Raw genomic sequence first — 22,268 nt, 5'->3', positions numbered from 1 at the left:
TGTCAGTGGGTGAAAGGTGCGGAAGTCCCTCTGTAACTGATGAATTTAGACTACATGGAATGCAGTGGTTCAAGAGTGACTTTTTACCATGTTCTCAAGGGATATTAAGGATGACCAACAAATGCTGATGCTCAGATGTCACTTACGAATTAACAACAAAATATTTGGGTTTGAGAATATGTGGTTGCACAATAGTAGTGACCTGTCCTTTGAACCAAGGTCAGTGCTTTGGGCACCACTGACAATGCCTATCAAGGTTGCATTGGCTCAACCATTGTGGTTATATAGACATCAAGCCAATTTTGAGGCTGGTATTGCCCTGTTAGTGCTACGTGAAAACAGATTAAATTCAACTTTCATCTCACTCTGACTTCAATATCCCACTTGCAGCAGCTATATGATGTTCCCACTCTATGCTGAATATCATAATGTAGAGGGTAGGAATTTAACACCTCCAATGGTACTCCCACTCAAATGTTTGGAATTTTGAGTAAAAGCAGAAATAAATGCCAGTCTCCAGTTGTACTGCAAGAATGCAAAAAGAAATAGAGAAAGTGTCAGTTTGAAGCTGCTTTTATAGTGATTGGCTCTTGTATACCATTAAAGTAGAAGGTACTGTTTAATCCTTTAATTTGTTGGATCTCGGACTTCACTGTACCATAACCTACTTATTACTAGAAAAACAAAACTGACAGGTTTCAAAAGACTTAACCAAGAACGAGAATGCATTGTAATTCATTCTTCTAAGACAAACTGGTATTCTGTCACTTTGTCAAGAGCCGAACATCCTACAAGGCCCTTGGAAACATCACAAACAACATTGTTGGCTTTAAATTGTTCAACTTCATACAGCGACTTAGCAAGAAGCCTAGTTTCATAAGTGCCCCCAACTATTTGTTATCATGCACAGGATACAGTCAATTTTCTCCCTTCCCTCTTTCAACAGGAGCCATACCAGAGAATGGTGATTGGACACTTCATACAATTGAATTATGTCAATAACAATAAACCAATCATTGTCAGATGGCTGAATGATAATCAAGGTGATTACCACAAACAAGCTCAGTCAGCGCATATTACACAAAATGATTCACTTAGCACTTGTCATGTGAGATAATTCAGTCAGCATTTATTACACAGGTTAACACAATGTGTAGTGTGTTAGAGGCAGCAACATACTGTGGAGTTCAAACTCAGAAGCTGCAAAATTTAAATCTCAACATTTTATAACATTAAAATTAAAGATAGATTTGCAGTTACATAGCGCCTTGCACAATTTCAGGGCACCAAAAGCTCTTTATACCCTATAAAGCATTTATGAGTGTAGACGCTGTTGTAATGAGGCAAGGTGGAAGTCAATTTGTGTACAGCAAGCTCACACAAACAGCAATATGATAATGAGCAAATACCTGCTTTATCATTGCTTCAGCCCCAAGAAATCAAACTGCTTTGAGCACACTTCAGAATATGCATCATCTGACATAATATGAAAATCAAAGCCAATTCTCAAAATGTACCACTTCTGGTTTTGTTAGCCGAAGTATCATGGAGACAGCTTTTTGTGCACATCATGTGCCTGAGCCAGAAATAATACTGGGAGCCATTTTACTGGTTGATGAAGGTAAACTGGTTTAAGGGGGAAAAAAAATCAATTACACTAAATTAATTGTAGACTTATAGTCTAAATAGAATACTGTAAACTCATGGGAATATCCTTCCCTTAACAATATATTAGCAAGTACTTCACATTTATGCTACAATGTCCTTTCATAGCTTTAGATACTGAATCTACCATCATTCATTTTAGTGTATGAGGCCAAGTCAAGTCTTCTTTCAGCTTTTCACAATCTCAGCACCAGGACAATGAAACATTGGCAGTTTCACTCTGGTACCCAGGCACCATCATTTCAAACTTCAACCAAAATGCAACACAAAGATTCAAAACTGTCCTCTCAGTCACTTAACACAAATGCATAGCTTTTGGAAAGAACTGATTTGGAATCTGTGTAAAATTAAAATTTTCGGCTTTGTACGAAAAGAACATGCATGTGAGATTCCGATGTAAACTCAATCTTCTTTTTTATTTTTCCTTGCACCCTTTCCTAAAATTTGAGCAATTAGAAAATGTGTAAAACAAAAAAGGTCAACTTAAAACCTGCCCTGCATGTAGTAATTGATTTTCAAGCCTGGCATAGAATGTGCTTCCTATTGTCCTGCCAGGCCATCTGCTGAGTGTCACCTTCTGCCAATTGCTTAGCAAGACGGCTGTCACAATGGCAGAACAAATAAAGCACACTGAGCGCACACATACACATACTCAACACAATACCAGGCTAGCTCCAGACCTCCACAAACCATGGGGTGGTGTGTTGTCAACGGATCAACTACAATCAAAAACACAGGAGGGGGAAAGGAGGCTTGGCACTCGAATGAAAGAATGTGCCCCTAAAATGATTCTCTGCATGCTGGGACTTATCTTTCTGTTCCTTTTTTGTAATTTAATACATTTCCCTCTCTTTCCTGTAAAAAGAGTCTTTTTTTTATATAAAAAAAGACAGCACCTTCCCATATGTTGTTCCTCCTTCTTCCTGTTTTATCTTTATCCCCCCTGTTTATATTTTCATTTTTTTTAAGCAGTTAATTTCTGGATGGTTTTGTTGTAGTACTGCGTGATGGTAGGGGTCAGTGGGTTCCAGTTATTGGCATGCAGCTCGATGACTTCAAGGAGGAGGGACCGTGTCAACGCTGATTCGGAGGGGCCCAGCATCTTGTCGCGTGCTGCGGCTAGCAGCTCTGTCATCATCTCTGGCAGCTGTTCCTCCAGCAGCTTGCCTGTGCTCTGCAGCTGTCAAATGGGTAAAGGGCATAGGTCAAAGTTACACTGTCAACTATTTGAAAACACAATGCTTAAGAAAAGTCAGAGGTGGAAATTGAAAATTATTTCTAGGACGATGTTAAATTATTACCTCTCTTATCTCTCCCTTTTTACTCAAACTTTGAATGAGGCCTGCTTGAATAGGGTTTCCACCCTTGCGTTAGAGGGTAGAACGTTTCAGTACAATAAATAACTCCAATGGCTCAAGCGACAAAGACACAGCTTACTGAGTACCAGGTAATACAAGGTCCCAAGAATTAAAAGTCTGATCTACACTTGCTATCCCATCCCAAGGAGGTTGACTGTTGGTGAACAACATTGGACCACAAATTGGAAGCAGTTGGAGAAATCAGCCCTGTTTGCTCCCCCTCCTCCCCAACTTATTGCTATCTAGTGATCTCTGCATCTGAACAGAAAAAAAATATTGCAGGTAATGCACTTTATGAATAATCTTCCAACATTCACTGCCTGGGCACATATGTTTACTCAGGTACTGGAAAGATAGTCATAAATAAAAGTCCATTACAACACAATAAATGTGAAGATATACCTTCCCTGCATGAATCTACTTACAATCACAATGTATTTGTAACTGTAATGTAAAAGCTACTAACACTTTTTATAGTTCTGTCATTTTGTATGTATCAGCTTTAAGAGAGAACAGCTGGCTATTTTTGTCAGCGTTAACTTTCTCAAAGCTCCCTGCATCATGCAACACAACATGAGAGAATCAGCCTAAAAATACTGTTCACATTTTGTTACAATCCTTTGCTTGTAGTTACTCAAGTACTAGGAAGGCCTTAATTTTCCTCCATCCTCTGTCCATATGGTGGGAGTAGTAGACTCAGGTGCAATTCCTTGGTCTCAAGAACTTTCTTTAAGAATGAACTCAAGATTGAAATCATGTCCTACTTTTGTGGTGATGTAAAATGACTCAGTATTCTCAATACCCAACTTAGTCTTCTTTGGATTCTAGCCGCAAAAGGGTAATTTGATCGCCAGTTATACCCAGATTGGTTCAATGTGGCAATATTTTCACTTCACTGTCTTACTGTTTCTGCTGTACCCAACAATGAACAGTGTGGCGGAACAGGGAGCATCAATGTAGTTTAATCAGTGATGATGGTGTAAATGTGGATTAGTAATGTCCCCCTTCTCTATCATCTCCAGGAATGACTATTAATTAGGGCCTCAGAAAGGTTCACCAATCAGAATGAATACTGATTTTCCTAACCCATTGCAAGCCAAAAATCTTTTAGTGCTACAGGAATAACTAACTAACCCTGAACTGTTCAGAACTCTGTATGGCAGAGCCCAATATGAAAGATGATAAAACTGTTTAGATTCACCATAAGACCAATATTGACATTATCTGCTGGATTTTAAAGACAGTCTGTATGAACTCTAACACTGAAAACATTAAATAAAAACTTACCTCCATCGAGCAACACAGAACGGCATCTTCTTTGACATCTTGTGATTGTAACAGCTAAGGCGAGGTGGCAAAATCCGATTTATGGAAGCAAGAGAATAAAAAAGGAAAGTTGACTTCACATATATTCAGAGATTATATATCATCCACTTGCAATGACATTATTATGGAAAGTTTACTGGCATTTTCACTGATCATCACAATTTGTGGTGCACCGAGACTTACAGGCCAGGGACATTTTCCTTTTAGATCACTTTTCCTCAGAGCCTCCTCCAATTTGCAAACTGAGAAGGCAGGGAACTTACAATCCAAACTGTAATTTTCTACCTTGTTTCCTCTAAATGGAAATGTATCTCTTAAGAATAATTACTGCCACGGTCAGTCTTAAACTCAGGGATTGAATACTCTCTGTTTTACACTCTAAGGATCTGTGTGCTGCCACTGTTACACTCTCCGGGAGATGTGTCACATTCAGATTAGTGTTTGCAGCCGCCATAAATCCATTGCTACGTTCGTTTCAGAAACATCCTAGCTAAAATAATTACAGCTTAAAAGCCCTCACAAGTTCTCCATTTGGTCATTAAACTAGGACTGGCTTAGCTCCTGTGATTGCAGCCAACATATTCACTGTCCATCAATTTTTGACAGTGCCTTGTAAGCTTTGTCCTTCTTAAACAAGTCGTATATGTACAGACTAACAGTAGGATTTAAATCTTCTGACATAGATCACCTAAGTTTGTCTGCCCTATAGTTTGAACTGCTAAACTGGAAAAAAACTCTGCAAAATGTGATGCATGTATATTTTCTCTAGTAACAAGAGGGAACACATGTATGAAGGAAAATGTTTATCATTGCAGGTGCTTACCCTCCAAGAATTAAAAATTGAACTGTCTTCTGTGATGGACCAGGATACTTCATGGTGTAATGCTGACCATGTATCTGAGTTGGTGCTTGCTCTATGCTGAGTTTATTGATGGCTTCCACACATATGCTGACAGCCCTCATTGTCTAACCTAGCTTGTAAAGAATGGACTGTGATACTGGCAGGTAACCAGTCCTCATTGGACAGCACTCTACCATAAACCTATGCCTTCAAACCGGGAGATGAAAAGAAGTCTAATCGGAAACAAAATTGATGAATTGTTAAATAAGGTATTGCTTTCAGACTTTAAGGATACAGAGTTATATTCTCAATGATGTGTATAAATCTGGCTGATTTAAGCACAATAGTAACAGAAAATGAAACCCTTGAGTCTGTTCTGCTACTCTGTAAGACCATGGCTTACCTTCAAATGCAATTTCACATTCCCACCTTATCCCCATGTCCTGAAAGTCCGTTAGTGATCAAAGTTCCAACGATTTCAGGTTTGAGTATACTCAACAACTGAGCACCCAGAGTCTCCTGGGTGTATAAATCCAAAGATTCACAAATCTTGGCGTGTGAAATATTTATTTTTACTGTCTTAAATATTCATCAGAAGGTACTTAAAGACTTTGAAGGGTTAATCAACATGCCGAAGTTCTTGCAAAACGCTCATATCCTGTATATTAGAAAGGACCAAAGGCCAAGCATCTGCTCTTCATCTTTACCTCATACAATTCCACAGTCACATCATATAGATACAATTTAAACAAGACTGTAATGCTGATGTTAGAGTGCTTGCAAATTTTACAAATTTTGCATTCCCCAATTTCTCCTAGCCATTTGCAGAACTTGTACATTTTAAGATAAAAGAGAAAATGAGGGCTTTGATTTTTATGCCTCCAGGCATTTGGAGCAGAGGCAGAGGGGATTTAAAATGGTGTGTAGAACTCAATTATGGGTTTGACCTCACATTCCCATCATGTCAGATTTTAATGGGATAAGGATGTCATCAATGAGGCTACACTCAACAATTCCACACTTGCCTACTTCAACGTAGGAATGCACATTTTAGATCCCTCACTCCATTTTAATGGAATCATTGAATCATGTAGCACAGAAGAGGCTCATCAGCCCATTATGGCTGCACCAAAACTACTTTAAATCTACACTAGTCCCACTTTCCAGCATTTAGCCAAAGTCTTGAATGTTATGACATGTCAAGTACTCATCCAAGTATATCTTAAAGGTTGTGAGGTTTTCTACCTCTACTACCCTCCCAGGCAGTGCATCCCAGAATTCAACGACTCTCTGGCTGATTTTTTTATCCCTTCAAATTCTCTCTAAACCTCCTGCCTTCACCTTAAAATTAAGCCCGCTTATTACTGACCCTTCAACTCGGGGGTACAGCTGCTTTCTATCCACCCTGTCCATGCCCCTCTTATGCACTTCATCTTACGCACCTTTTCTTAGGACATGTAGTTGATGACACCTCCGAGGTGTCATGAATCAAAGCAGAATACTCTTACCAAGTGGGGAAACAACAGTGGTTCCTGCAATTCTTTCATTGACAGACAGTGAAATAGAAACAATAAAAAAAACTGTTCTTTCAATTTCAGTCATTAAATGCTACATTGGAAGTTAGATTAATTTTTATTAAAGTAGTTGCATATAGGCTTTAATCCTTGAAAGCTAAGTTAATTAACCATTGCATTGATCAAGGTCAGAAGTCACATGATATCAGGTTATACGCCAACAGGTTTATTTAAAATCACAAGCTTTCAGAGTGCTGCTCCTTCATCAAGTGAAGTGACTTCATCTGATGTAGGAGCACTGCTCCGAAAGCTTGTGATTCAAGTAAATATGTTGGGTATAACCTGGTGTCGTGTGACTTCTGACATTCTCCATCCCAGTCCAATATTGGCACATGCACATCATTGCCTTGATCTGCATTATGTAAATGTTAAAATTCCATTGGGTAAAGTGTTAGCGTGCATGCAAAACTGAAGAGAACACTGCATGAGATCCCTAGTGTAATAATGTGAAGAGATTTAAACGTCTCGAGTCCTTTTAAAAGAGAATCAATCTTCAGTAGCTTTCAGCTAAAGAAGAAAAAAGTGCCCAGCCTGCTCCTGTCTTGCATTTGTTGACAGAATATCTGGTATAACTTAAGAAAAGAAAAGCTATCTGGGCATCCAGTTTCAATCGACATCACAGTTTACATTTCCCAGGGTGTATTACTAAATCATAGCTCATATGAATGCTTGGATGAGCTTCAAAAGATCCTGAATTGCTTAATCAGCAGGATTCACATTTTGTGTTTGCACTGTGTTCATGTTTTGATTAAGGTTTTATTTTGTATCTGTAATTGTGTCTGTATATATCTAGAAGAAAGTGAAGACTGCAGATGCTGGAGATCAGAGCTGAAAAGTGTGTTGCTGGAAAAGTGCAGCAGGTCAGGCAGCATCCAAGGAGCAGGAGAATCGATGTTTTGGGCATAAGAAGGCTTCCTGAATGGCTTATGCTCGAAATGTCGATTCTCCTGCTTCTTGGATGCTGCCTGACCTGCTGCGCTTTTCCAGCAACACATTTTTCAGCTCTGTTTATATCTACATTTGATATGTTGATGACCTGAATAACATATAGGTCTTTTATAACAGATTCATTTACAGGGGCTGTATATTTTTGGATGAGTTTTATTAATGAAAGGTTTTGCAGTAGATCATTGTAATTTATTTTTCATTTTTTATTTCAAGGACATGGCCCCAAGGTCTTGTGATTGAGTATGGAGGATACAAGGGGCAGAAGGCACCGAGATGTCATGGGGAGCATGAGGGAAGATGGGGTTATGTGGGATATGGTGAATACATGAAACATTGGATATAGAGAAGGCACATAGGAACTAAATGAGAAACGGGAGCATGAGTACAGTCGGGTCTGCTATAAAGTGTATTTCTTCAATGCCAGTTGACTTTAATGAACAGAAACTTTCCTGACCTGTAGCGCTTAAAACACGATTCCGTTTTAACAGTTTAAATGATATGGCTATTGCTCGATTTTCTTATAATGTGAGATTGCATGAGAATGAAACTGTCATGTTACATCAGAACTGACTATAGTCTATAATGGCCCAATAAACCCACTCTGCTGTTCAATACAATTATGGCTGATCTTGGGCTTTGTCTCTACTTAAATCTCTGCTCCCATATTCCTGGATCCTGATAGACCAAAAATCTATTTGTGCTAGCTCTGATTATATTTAATGACAAAGCAATCACAAACCTCCGAGTTAGAAAATTCCAATTATTCACATCAGCGAGGTATATTCAGTTCTGATATAACATGATACGTCTATTCTTGTGCGATCTCACATTATAAGAAAATTATGCAATAGCCATGCTATGTAAACTAATGGTGCTGTAATGGCATTAGTGTTGTTATGAAGGTGTAGAGGTCCTATACTTTTAAGAGAATTGAAAAGCTACCAAGGCCTGCCGGACACAGCACAAAGTATTCTGAACAAGGTAACAATGTAACATTTGGTTGAAACAGCTAGCAGCAGCTATGTTACCATGAGACAAAAACAAATTCAAATTTGGCCAATATGCCTCAAGATACCAAAATCCAATCAAGTTTGAATTTAGTATTTTGATAATATTAAAACCAATGAAATGTTTTGGGATATAAAACTGGATATTTTTGAACAGTTGAAGGAGAACTGCCAAGCCACCAACAAGTACAGATTGCCAGCAGAACAGCTCTCTGAAAGGTATCTGATCATTAGAAGTTTGCGCAGCAGAACATCAAAATGAAGAAAGAGGAAAATTTGCAGAGGAAGATACAAAGAGAAGATTCGACAGCTGACTGGTTTTGAAAGTTGAATTCTTTTTGTTAAATCTTAATCTGGATTTTTAAAAAATTGGACTAGTATCGTAGAGTGGGAGGTAAAAGATAGGTTTAAGAGAAAGGAGTTGTAAATAGCTGTTGGTTTTAATACTCTCTGTTGGACTTTAAGTAAAAAGTTGTTAATTTTCACTTTAAATAGTGACCTCTGGGATAAGTCTGCCTCTCAAATTTTAACAGATTAAACCTTTTCTGTGTGGCAGGTTTAAATTAGCAGAGGGGTTTACCCCGTGTCCTAACAGAGTCAATGCAGGTAAAGAAAGTTCATGTTCTATAAATAACAGTCTATGTTCTTCAATCACATTAAAGCCATTTCGCATTGAAGAAACGCGTGTTACAGCAGAACCAACTGTAATTTCTCATCTCAATCCTAAATTCACACTGAATTTGTCCTGCCATGTTTTAGATTCCTCGACCAGAGAAGTAATCCCTCAACATGTGTTAAACACCTTCAGTTTTTTTATAAGTTTCAATAAGATTGCCTTTTCTTCTAAATTACAGAGAATATATTTAGCTTCTCATCATAGGGCAAACTCCTCACTTCAGGCACTTAAGTATGGAGACCAAAATTGAACATACCACCCTGGGTAGTCTTACCAAAACCCGAAGTATAATTGTAGCAATATTTCTTAATTCTACTACTCCAATCACCGCACAATAGAAAAACTTATCATGTACCTTTCTGGTTGCTTGTTGAACCCACAGGTTGGCTTTCTGCATTCCGGGTATTGGTATATCAGAGTTCCTTTGAACATGAATATTTGCAAGTATTACACCTCTTTCCTTCCCGTCAGAAAGATGTTGTGAAACTTGAAAGGCTTCAGAAAAGATTTACAAAGATGTTGCCAAGGTTGGAGGATTTGAGCTATAGGGAGAGGCTGAACAGACTGGGGCTCTTTTCCCTGGAGCGTCGGAGGCTGAGGGGTGACCTTAGAGGTTTATAAAATCATTAGGGCTCAGATAGGATAAATAGACAAGGGGTGAGGGAGTCCAGAACTAGAGGGCATAGGTTTAGGGTGAGAGGGGAAAGATACAAAAGAGACCTAAGGGGCAATTATTCACGCAGAGGGTCGTACGTGTATGGAATAAGCTGCCAGAGGATGTGGTGGAGGCTGGTACAATTGCAACATTTAAAAGGCATTTGGATGGGTATATGAATAGGAAGAGTTTAGAGGGATATGGGCCGGGTGCTGGCAGGTGGGACTAGATTGGGTTGGGATATCTGGTCGGTATAGACGGATTGGACCGAAGGGTCTGTTTCCATGCTGTACATCTCTATGACTCTTAAAGATACTCTTCTTTTTTTAAATGAGGTGACGCAAACTATAGGGAATAGGATTGAACATGGAGGGGCCACACTAGTAGGCGGGATAGGATGAGGTGGGTGTCAGTCATCATTAAAATGGCCATCAGTCCTCCATTATCGCCTTAGACCTATCTCTATCCAGTCACTGCCTCCCTGACACAAAATATATAGCATACAAGATGTTTTTAAAGGAGACAAATCTGTTGAATTGGAAAATTTTCAGACTTGGATTTCCTACCTCCTCCACAAAAATCTATCTCTGGATGGTTGTTATCTAGTTCATTCTTTAGGCAAAACCTCTCAACCTGTGCATAACAGCCAATCCTTATGTTCCCAAAGTACAGCACCTACTAAATTATCTTGCAGTCTGACAGCAGACTGAACTATACTGCAGGATATCCAACCAACCTTACATCCTACATAATGGATCTTTTGACTACTTTCTGTCACCTGGTCATTTCCCACAGTTGTGAATTCCAGGAATGCTCTACCTGAACGATTAGAGAAAGAAGATTCAATAGTAACTTTTAAAAGGGGAATATTTGCAGGGAAAAGCAAAGGGCTTTTGGGAAAGAGAAGGAGAGTAGTGAAGGAGAGTAGAGTATGACGGCCAGGTGGTATTATTGCTGGATTGTTAATCTAGAAATCCAGATAATGTTCTGGAGATCAGCCAGGTCAGGATTTGAACCCAATAAAAATCTGGAATTAAGAGTGGGATGATGACCATCAGAAAATCCCATCTGGTTCACTAATACTCTTTAGGGAAGGAAACTGCTATTCTTATCTGTCTGCTTACATGTGGCTCCACACCCACAGATTCTTAACTGTTTTCTGAGCAATTTGGGATGAGCAATAAATGCTGGTCTATTTCTTGCGAATAAATTTAAAACAAAATTTGATAGATCTTTCAAACAGTTGGCACAAGCAGAAAGAGGTAAAAACAATGACTGCAGATGCTGGAAACCAGATTCTGGATTAGTGGTGCTGGAAGAGCACAGCAGTTCAGGCAGCATCCAAAGTGCAGCGAAATCGACGTTTCGGGCAAAAGCCCTTCATCAGGAATAAAGGCAGAGAGCCTGAAGGGTGGAGAGATAAGCTAGAGGAGGGTGGGGGTGGGGAGAAAGTAGCATAGAGTACAATAGGTGAGTGGGGGAGGGGATGAAGATGATAGGTCAGGGAGGAGAGGGTGGAGTGTTTAGGTGGAAAAGGAGATAGGGCATCAATGTGGACTTCAACAGTTTCCTCATTTCCCCTTCCCCCACCTCACCCTAGTTCCAAACTTCCAGCTCAGCACTGTCCCCATAACTTGTCCTACCTGCCTATCTCCTTTTCCACCTATCCACTCCACCCTCTCCTCGCTGACCTATCACCTTCATCCCCTCCCCCTCTCACCTATTGTACTCTATGCTACTTTCTCCCCACTCCCATCCTCCTCTAGCTTATCTCTCCACGCTTCAGGTTCTCTACTTTTATTCCTGATGAAGGGCTTTTGCCCGAAATATCGATTTCGCTACTCCTTGGATGCTGCCTGAAGTGCTGTGCACAAGCAGAAAGAGCCCAATGGTATTCTTTTGTGTCATATTGTTCTATAATTTAATGCTCATCGATTTTTATTGATTGACACAAATTGATATCTGAGAATATGTTCTTCATCTAGTATTCAACATAAATTTCTTCTAATCTCATGCTCTGAGCATTTTGAAAACCAGGATCATGGCCCCTCAGTGTCCTTTTCAGCAAAGAACGCAAATTCAGTGACACTTCTGGAATTGTCAATATGATTTGCAAGAAAATTGCTAGTTATGTACCTTATGGAGTACTTTTTCACCTCAACAATTTTCACTCATCAAGGCACTGACTGTTCACTGAAATACAGCTCACACAACCACAACCAAAGTGGTTATTAACACATGAGTGATGACAGCTATCCAACTATAGAAAACATCATAATCAAATCTTAATTTGCCTCAAAATCAACACATGGAATCTTCCATTGGGACCAATGAATAATCATCAGGATTGGGAATGCTTGCTAGTTTTCATCTCAGATCAGTGAAGCATCATGACATTAACTGCATTGTCATTACCATCCGCTGGATGTGATTAGCTACTCATCAAGAGCCATTTTTTAAAGCAGCCTCTTGCCTGGTTTGTCAGTTACTCATTTATTAAACTTACTGAACACCATCAAAGGATCTCTGCTTCATTAGGTTTATTTAGTTTAGCTAGTTTACAGACATAAAGATTTATCTAAACAATGTAAGACATGCATTTTTCAAAGTGACTTGAATGTGAATGATGCTGGAAAGGCCTATCTTGAATCCTTTTTTGTGATGCTGCTTTTGAAATGCTGTTAGGTCAGAAATGACACATCGATGACTCAACAACAAGGAGGAGGGATGGTCACATATCCAAGTCAAGACGGTTTGTGATTTGGGAGATAAAAATGCTACCATAACATTACTGCTCCTTTTCTTCTCACTAATGGGGTGGAGAAGATCAAGAGTAGTGGATGTGGTCAAACTAAACTTGTCAAGTTACTGAAGGATAGAAACATAGAAGATAGGAGCAGGAGGAGGCCATTTGACAGATCATCTAACTCAATAGCCTAATCCTGCTTTCTCCCTATAACCTTTGATCCCATTTACCCCAGTGCTATATCTAGCTGCCTCTTGAATGCATTTGATGTTTTAGCATCAACTACTTGCTGTGATAATGAATTCCACATGCTCACCACTCTTTAGGTAAAGAAATGTCTCCTCATCTCCATCGTAAATGGTCTAGCCCAAATCCTCAGACTGTGATCCCTGGTTCTGGACATACCCTCCATCGGAACATCCTCCCTGCATCTACCCTGACTAGTCCTGTTAGAATTTTATAAGTGCCTGTTAGATCCCCCCCTAATTTGCCTGAGCCACAGTGAAAACAATCCTAACCTAGTCAATCTCTCCTCATAGGTCAGTCCCACCATCCCCAGAATCAGCCTGGTAAACCTTCGCAGCACTACCTCAACAGCAAAAGCATCCTTCCTCAGAAAAAGAGACAAAAACTGCACACAATTTTCTAGGTGTGGCCTCACCAAGGCCCTGTATAACTGCAACAACACATCCCTGCTCCTGTACTCGAAACCTCTCACAATAAAAGCCAACATACCATTTGCCTTCTTTACCGCCTGCTGCACCTGCATATCTACCTTCAGCGACTGGTGCACAAGGACACTCAGGTCCCACTGCACATTCCCCCCCCGCCCCCCACCCCCCCACTCCCAATTTACAGCTATTCTGGTAGTAATCTACCACCATGCTTTTGCTTCCAAAGTGAATATCCTCACATTTATCATCTGTCCTTGATTTGCCCACTCACCCAATCTGTCCAGATCATGCTGAAGGATCTCTGCATCCTCGCCATAGTTCACCCTCCCACTCAATTTGGTATCATCTGCAAGCTTTGTGTATTGTAGAATGCACTGGTGCTGGAGGGTTTGAAAGCAGCAAGTCTAGTGGTAGGGGTCACCTATCAAACAAACCGTTCTGTCCCTAATGGTGTTAAGTTGGAGTATTGCTGTGGTGGCACCCAATGACTTGAGCACGGAGAAGCTGTCTGAGGTCAGGAGATGAGCTTCTGGCTTTCAAGTAGCCAGCCTTTTCCTTCACTCCAATGACAGGGTTTTACCATGGTCAATCTAGTGCATTTCCTAGTGCAAAGGTATCACTAGATGACACTATTGATGGCTCCTTTATTGACCAATGTTTCATATAGAAATACCTGCACAACTCTGAACATCCTAGCAACTCAATAATGATATTTATAAGACAATTCTTGTGATAACAGCTTATATGAAAACTTTCCCCTTTCTTAACAATTCTCACGTAGGTCAGGGAGATTGATGTAACTATGAACCCTGTGCACTCAGGCAGGGCACAGTAGAAACTGGATACAGAATAAAGCTGCTTTTGGTGATATCTATGTCTTAATATTTGGTTGTATAGTGTTTTAGGAATTACGCGGACTAACCACCCCATGTCATCACTATGTCCACTGATGCTCCATGCATTTCTCTTGGACTATCATGTCCTGTGAATTTTTCATCGGACATGCTTGTGCTTCTTGTTATACGGATCACGACTGCCCTCTATCAACCTGCTGCTGTTCAACAACCAATTGCAGTCTTTTCTCTATGTCCCTCTTCCAATAAAGCTTGTGAGATGACCCTTCTGCTTGCAGTTATTACACGTTGTTTTCACAAATGAACAATTCTGTGCCCAATACTGGCTTGAGCACCAGTAGTAGCTGTTTCTAACTGCTTTCGTCAGCAGCTTCAACTTATTCAACTCCAGCTTATTCAGTACAGCAGACAGCAGGCAGTTGTTAACTCAGGCAAAAGTGAGAACTGCAGATGCTGGAAACTAGAGTCTCGATTAGAGTGGTGCTAGAAAAGCACAGCAGGTCAGGCAGCATCCGAGGAGCAGGAAAATCGACGTTTCGGGCAAAAGCCCTTCATCAGGATTGGGGACTCATTCCTGATGAAGGGCTTGTTAACTCATACTTCTCGAGTCCTGTTCTGCCATATTCATGGACAATGTTGTACAGCAAGTTATGTCAAAAGTTAACTTTAACAATGTCAGAAACTTCCTCCATGTTATAAACTACACATTAAATGGTCTTAAAATGTTCTCTTTTGAAATTCTCCTCAAGCACAATGGATGTATACATATTTTCAAAGTCATGATAAACTTTCTGATATCCTCAGCAGGTCATTAGCATTGTGCAATTGCCAATGGCTTGGGACTCAAGTGCTGCCCAAACTTAAAGTGCCTGACAGAAGAATGTCTTTGATTTAGCCGAGATTTAGTGCTGTACACACTTTTGGGCTTGTTTGGTAAGAAGTAGAAACCCGAACTTTCACTGCCTGATTATCAACTGGATGATCAAGAATATCCAGGATATCCCAAAGCTGTGCAGGTTAAGTGGATTGGCTATGCCAAATTCCCATAGTGACCAGGGATGTGCAGTCTAGGTGGATTAGCCATGGGAAATGCAGGGTTACAGGGACATGGTAGAGGGGTGGGATGGTCTTTGGAGAGTCTGTGTAGACTTGTTGGGCCAAATGGCCTGCTTTCAAACTGTAGGGATTCTATTATTAGAAGTAAAAAGCATCTCAATTTGTTCCACACATGCTGCAAGATGCTCAATCGTGACTATATTCTCCAGTCATGCTTGTTGATGTAGGCATCTTCAAGGGTCAGTCCTCTCACATGTTAAATAGGCTGGATTTCTAGAACTATTGCTCAGGAAATTAAAACTTCAGCATTCTCCTATCTTGCTGGAAGTCTATCCAACCCAAATTTGTGCACCAACAGACATCTACAATCCCACCTTATTGATGGTTTAGTGATTAAGGAATCACACTGAACAACAGTCATTTCAATCTCCATGTCCATTCATTGTTACTTTCACATACAATACTTTGAATGTTCAGTGGACATCCTTGAGCTTCATACAGTATGGATCTCAAGTGACCCTTCATTGATCTGCTGTTGTTTGACAACCATTTGCAGTGATGGCTATCACCTTCCACCAACAGTAGCAGAGATTGGGTGAGGAATAAAGCTGCTTCCCACCCTCATGTCCAGAGACCACCCATTCCATCTCCATGGGTCCAGCACGAGCACTCCATTTCCAATAGCCATCAGTTTTTTAAAAATCACATTGCACAATCTAACGTCTGGTTCACTTTTGTAAACTGAATAATCACATAAGGATATCGACATACCAACAATTGTGTCAATAAATAGATTAATTCGGAAAGAACATGATTGGTTGCAATCTGAATTTGGAAAGTTGTGAGCTATTGGTAGAGTGCTATAAGACCAGCCCTACCTGCAAACATTATGCCACAAATTAACTGTCCCTTTAAACGCTCTACTTCGAAAACTATACATGACTTTTTTAAAAATTGTTCTTTTCTGTGATGATTTCTTCATCTCAAATTACAGGATATTCACTGCCACTTTGCTAAAGTGTATTGTTTACACATGCCAAAACAAAACCCAGAAACAACACAAGTGCCTCTTTGTTAAAAATGGGGGGGCTGGAAGTTGAGGATGAACAAAGTGGGAGTAAAAACTCCTGGATTCTATCAAAACACCCTGACAGCTTGGAAGAAGGAAAGAAAAAAAAAGGAAAAATACAAGTTACACTGTGTTCGAAGCAAAAGTTTAAAAAAACTGGCAAAGGCAGGAATGTTTTGGAGTAAAGTTTTAGGATGAATTTTACACTTTCTTTTGAGTAAAACGTCAGCCAGATGAACAATTGATCACCTGGAAAATCAAAATAATTCTACAGATGATGAGATGCTCCTCAGCAAACAGGAAGATCCTCTGGGATTGTTGTGGACATAAATATCACTCAGTTATATGGCCTTCAGTGTATCTTGTGATTCACACGCTTCATAAAAGGCTCAGTTGGCAACATACTGTTCTGTACAGTGCTGAACCTCTTATCAAGGACAGAGATCCACTATAAATGCAGTAGAGACACAAACATATACTCAGTACTTTTCCAGCAAACTCCTGAGCTGTGAACTCACCCCTCCCCCATTATTAGGGAAGAGGAGCCATTGTTAGTCTAATTGAGGATCTTGTTGCCAATTATAGGCCATTAGGATCTCACTCTGCATTTGCTGTCATGATATTTTGGGTAGGAAGGCAGAAGGGAGATGGTTTGTGTGGAACTTTAACAGCTTGAGCTAAAAGGGTGAAAGGAGGTTGGGGTATCTTCTTTGAAGGATCCCTGGTTCCCAGTGGTAGCACCTTCTACCAAGATGGGGACTTCCTTCTATGCCTTTTGTCTTGACCTCAAAACCCAACCTCCTTCTCTCTTTGCCCCTTTCGCTAGAGACCTGATCCACCCCCCAACCAAAATCTCCAGGCTTATCTTGAAGTCTGGTATCAAACATTCTTATTCTCAGGACTCTCTGCAGTCCCAATAGTAGCCTCTACTGGGGTCTGTCATCGCTGGGATTACCCAGTAGCTGGCCAATTAGATTGGCTGGCAGCTCTTAAGAATAGAACTGGAGGGAATGGATATCCCAATCAAACTTTCCTAAGGCCAACCCCAGCATATTATTGATGCAGAATGACCCATGTAAAGTCAATTGAGGCTTTGACCTAGGACAGAGGAACGTGAGGAATGTGCTCCTAGCTCAAAACGTTCAGCCCAAAATTATCTTAAGCAGTTGTAAAGGCTAAGGTTCAAGCTGAATGGTGTAGAATTCTGGGCATCACTCTGCAGGAAGATGTCAAGACATTGGAGAATACAGAGAAACGTTTAAAGAACAGACAGGATGAATGACTTCAGTTCAACTGCAGTATGTAGAGACACTATAGGTTTGTTCTTCTCAGAACAGAGAATACTTGATAGAAATTTTAGAAAATGGAACGGTATGTCAGACTAAATAAGGAGAAACTGACTCCAGGGCAGAAGGGCTAATACCCTGGGGGAACAGATATCGACAAAAGAACCATGGTGATGCAAAGAAAACTATTATGTTAAATTAAATTATAATATGGAATAGAACATAGAACATAGAAGGATACAGCGCAGTGCAGGCCCTTCGGCCCTCGATGTTGCGCCGACCGAATCCTACCTAACCTATACTAGCCCAATAACTTCCAAATGCCTATCCAATGCCCGCTTAAATGACCATAAAGAAGGAGAGTTCACCACTGATACTGGCAGGGCATTCCATGAACTCACAACCCGCTGTGTGAAGAATCTACCCCTAACATCTGTCCTATACCTACCACCCCTTAATTTAAAGCTATGTCCCCTAGTAACACCTGACTCCATTAGCGGTAAAAGGTTCTTAGTATCTACCCTATCTAAACCCCTAATCATCTTATACACTTCTATCAGATCTCCCCTAAACCTTCTCTTCTCCAATGAGAACAGCCCCAAGTGCCTCAGCCTTTCCTCATAAGATTTTCCTACCATTCCAGGCAACATCCTGGTAAACCTCCTCTGCACTCGTTCTAAAGCTTCCACATCCTTCCTATAGTATGGCGACCAAAACTGCACACAATACTCCAGATGAGGCCTCACCAGAGTCTTATACAACTGCAACATGACCTCAGGACTCCGGAACTCAATTCCTCTGCCAATAAAGCCCAGTACACCATATGCCTTCCTCACAGCACTATTTACCTGGGTGGCAACTTTCAGAGATCTGTGTACATGGACACCAAGATCCCTCTGCTCATCCACACTACCAAGTAGCCTACCATTAGCCCAGTAATCCATCATCTTGTTATTCCTACCAAAGTGAACGACTTCGCACTTAGCTACATTGAATTCCATTTGCCACATTTCCGCCCAGCTCTGCAACTTATCTATATCCCGCTGTAACCTACCACTTCCTTCCTCACTATCCACAACTCCACCGACTTTTGTGTCATCCGCAAACTTGCTTACCCAGCTTTCAAGTCCTTCCTCTAGATCATTTATAAAGATAACAAAAAGCAATGGTCCCAAAACAGATCCTTGTGGTACACCGCTAGTAACTGCGCTCCAAGATGAACATAATCCATCAACTACTACCCTCTGTCTCCTTCCAGCCAGCCAATTCCTAATCCAAACCTCTAATGTATCCTCAATGCCATACCTCCGTAGTTTTAGCATTAGCCTACCATGGGGAACCTTATCGAACGCCTTACTAAAATCCATATACACAACATCTACTGCTTTACCCTCGTCCACTTCCTTAGTCACCTTCTCAAAGAATGCACTGCCTGAAAGGGTGGTGGAAGCAGATTTAACAGTAACCATTCAAATATCGGAAAGCAAAACACAAAATCACAGGGCTGTCTGGGAAAGAGGTGAGGGAGATTAATTCAACATTTCTACCAAAGTGTCAGTACGGATACCTATCACTGTCAAAATTGGCCTTTCTCCAATTTCGAACTTCAATTTTTAGATCTGGTCCATCCTTTTCCATCATTATTTTATGGTCGCTGGCCCCAATATCCTCCCTCAGCACAGCTGTAATGCTATCCCTTATCAAAAATACCACTCCCCCTCCTCTCTTGCCTCCCTTTCTATTCTTCCTGTAGCATTTGTATCCTAGAACATTAAGCTGCCAGTCCTGCCCATCCCTGAGCCATGTTTCTGTAATTGCTATGATATCCCAGTCCCATGTTCCTAACCATGCCCTGAGTTCATCTGCCTTCCCTGTTAGGCCCCTTACATTGAAATAAATGCAGTTTAATTTATTAGTCCTATCTTGTCCTTGCCTGCCCTGACTGTTTGACTCACTTCTGTTCTCAACTGTACCGGTCTCAGATTGATCCCTTTCCTCACTACCTCCCTGGGTCCCACCCCCTCCCACCTTACTAGTTTAAATCCTCCCGAGCAGCTCTAGCAAATCTCCCTGCCAGTAGTCCCCTTCCAATTCAGGTGCAATTCGTCCTTCTTGTACAGGTCACTGCTACCCCAAAAGAGATTTCAATGATCCAAAAATGTGAATCCTTCTCCCATACACAGCTCCTCAGCCATGCATTCATCTGCTCTATCCTCCTATTCCTGCCCTCACTAGCTCGTAGCACTGGGAGTAATCCAGATATTACTACTCTTGAGGACCTCATTTTTAAATATTTGCCTAATTCTCTGTAATCTCCCTTCAGAATCTCAACCTTTTCCCTTCCCATGTCCTTGTTTCCAATGTAGACAATGACTCCTTGCTTGCTCCTCTCCCCCGTGAGAACATTCTGCACCCTCTCTGAGACATCCTTGATCCTGGCACCATGGAAGCAACACACCATTCTACTTTTCCACTGCTGGCCACGGAAACGTCGGTCTGTACCTTGGACTACAGAATCCCCTAACGCAATTGATCTCTTGGAACCCGACGTACCCCTTGTTGCATTAGAGCCAGTCTCAATAACTGAAACTTGGCTGTTCGTGCTACATTCCCTTGAGAATCCATCATCCTCTACATTTTCCAAAACAGCATAGCTGTTTGAAATGGGGGTATATCCACAAAAGACTCCTGTGCTAGGTGCCTATCTCTCTTACCTTTCGTCTATGTGACTGTATTTGAGACTTACCCCCTTCCTATAGCTACCATCTGTCACATACTGTTGTTGTTGCAAATTCCTCATTGCTTCTAATTGTCTCTCCAACCAATCCATTCGATCTGATAAGATTCGTAGCCAGCAACATTTATTGCAGATATAATCCGCTGTAACCCTTAAACTCCCTTAAACTCCCACATCTGACAAGAAGTACATATCACTCTATTAAAGGCCATTTTTGCTCCTTCACAATCTACAGACCCAGAAAATAACACCGTCTTATTCCTCTACAAAACACTGCTCCAGGTTAAAATATAAGCCATAACTATTAATTTAAGTTTTTAATCAAGAGACATATCTCCAAAAACATATAATCAAGAAAGAACCTACTCTACTCACTACTGCAAATTCTCTGCAAGCCACACTTAAAACAACGATTAACTTATCTGATTCTGTGCTGTGAACTTTACCCAACAGTTCCTCCAAGGTTAGTTGTGAATTTCACTGTTTGATAATTTTCCCAGACGCACTCCAATGTCCAGCGATACATGAATTCAAACAGCAAAGGCAATAACTGTGCAGGTTCTCTCTCTCTCTCTCTCTCTCTTCTGCAATGACCTCACCATGTTTGACAGTATTAGGCAAGAACTTTCAAAAGTTGACTGGGAGTGGGTGTTCACAGGTATAGGGACAGCTGGAGAATGAGAAACCTTTGAAAATGAGAAACCTTTGAAAATGAGATAACGAGAGTCCAAATACAGTATGTTAGGCTGAAGGCTGGTAGGTGTAGGAAATGCTGAATGATGAAAGAAATTGAGATTTTGGTCAAGAATAAGAAGAAAGCATATGTCAAATCTAGACCGAAGTATCAAGTAATTCCCGTGAAGTGCATAAAGGCAGTAGGAGTAAATTTAAGAGGGAAATCAGAAGGAGACATGATATAGCTTTGGCAAATATAGTAAAGGAGAATACAAAGGGATTCTACAAATACCCTAAGGTCATAAAAGTTAAGAGGGAGAGAGTAAGGCCCTTTAAAGATCACCACGGCTACCTTTGCGTGGAACAGCAGGAAATGGGGGAGATACTAAACAAACATTTTGCATCAGTTTTTACAGTGAAGAATATGGGGAAATAAATAGCGACATCTCTAAAAATCTCCATATTACAATGGAGGAGATGCTGAACATCTTAAAACGCATAAGGTGAATAAATCCCTGCGGCGTGATCAGATTTACCTTAGAACTCTGTGGAAGGCTAGGGAAGTGATTGCTTGACCCTTTATTGAGATACTTGTACCATTGATAGTTACAGGTGAGGTGCCAGAAGACTGGAGGTTGGCTAACGTGGTGCCACAATTTAAGAAAAGTGGTAAGGACAAGCCAGGGAACTATAGACCGGTGAGCCTGGCATCGGTGGGAGGCAAGTTGTTGAAGGGGATCCTGAGGGGCAGGATTTACATCTATTTGGTAAGGACTGATGAGGGATAGTCAACGTGGCTTTCTACATGGGAAACAGTGTCGCAATGTTTTGAGTTTTTTTTGAAGAATTAAGAAAGAGGATTGATGAAGGCAGAGCGGTGGGCAGGATCGATATGGACTTCAGTAAGGTATTCAAGAAGGTTCCTCGTGGTAGACTGTTTAGCAGGGTTAGATCACATAGAATACAAGGGGAACTAGCCATTTGGATACAGAACTGGCTCAAAGGTAGAAGGCAGAAGATGGTGGTGGAGGGTTGCTTTTCAGATTGTGACCAATGGTGTGCCACAAGGATCAGTGCTGGGTTCACTGCTTTTCATCATTTATACAAATGATTTGGATGTG

The 22,268-nt window shown here is 40.8% G+C and overlaps 1 protein-coding gene across 3 annotated transcripts in view; it reads right to left on the bottom strand.

Moving 5' to 3' along the window:
- Nucleotides 1-701: 701 nt before the first annotated feature.
- ctif (CBP80/20-dependent translation initiation factor) overlaps nucleotides 702-22,268 on the bottom strand; it is a 218,924-nt gene continuing 197,357 nt past the window's right edge. For all 3 annotated transcript variants that reach the window (XM_060848810.1, XM_060848971.1, XM_060848895.1), the window contains 2 exons: nucleotides 4,311-4,364; nucleotides 702-2,845 (listed from right to left, as the gene is read on the bottom strand). In XM_060848810.1, coding sequence (XP_060704793.1) covers nucleotides 2,630-2,845; nucleotides 4,311-4,364 — 270 coding nt within the window. In that variant the 3' untranslated portion in view covers nucleotides 702-2,629. The remainder of the gene's footprint in view (nucleotides 2,846-4,310; nucleotides 4,365-22,268) is intronic.

Source organism: Hemiscyllium ocellatum, chromosome 1 (genome assembly GCF_020745735.1).
Source record: "Hemiscyllium ocellatum isolate sHemOce1 chromosome 1, sHemOce1.pat.X.cur, whole genome shotgun sequence".
NCBI lineage: Eukaryota > Metazoa > Chordata > Chondrichthyes > Orectolobiformes > Hemiscylliidae > Hemiscyllium > Hemiscyllium ocellatum.
The sequence above is the reverse complement of the archived record's forward strand: the minus strand, read 5'-3'. Positions and strand labels throughout refer to the sequence as shown.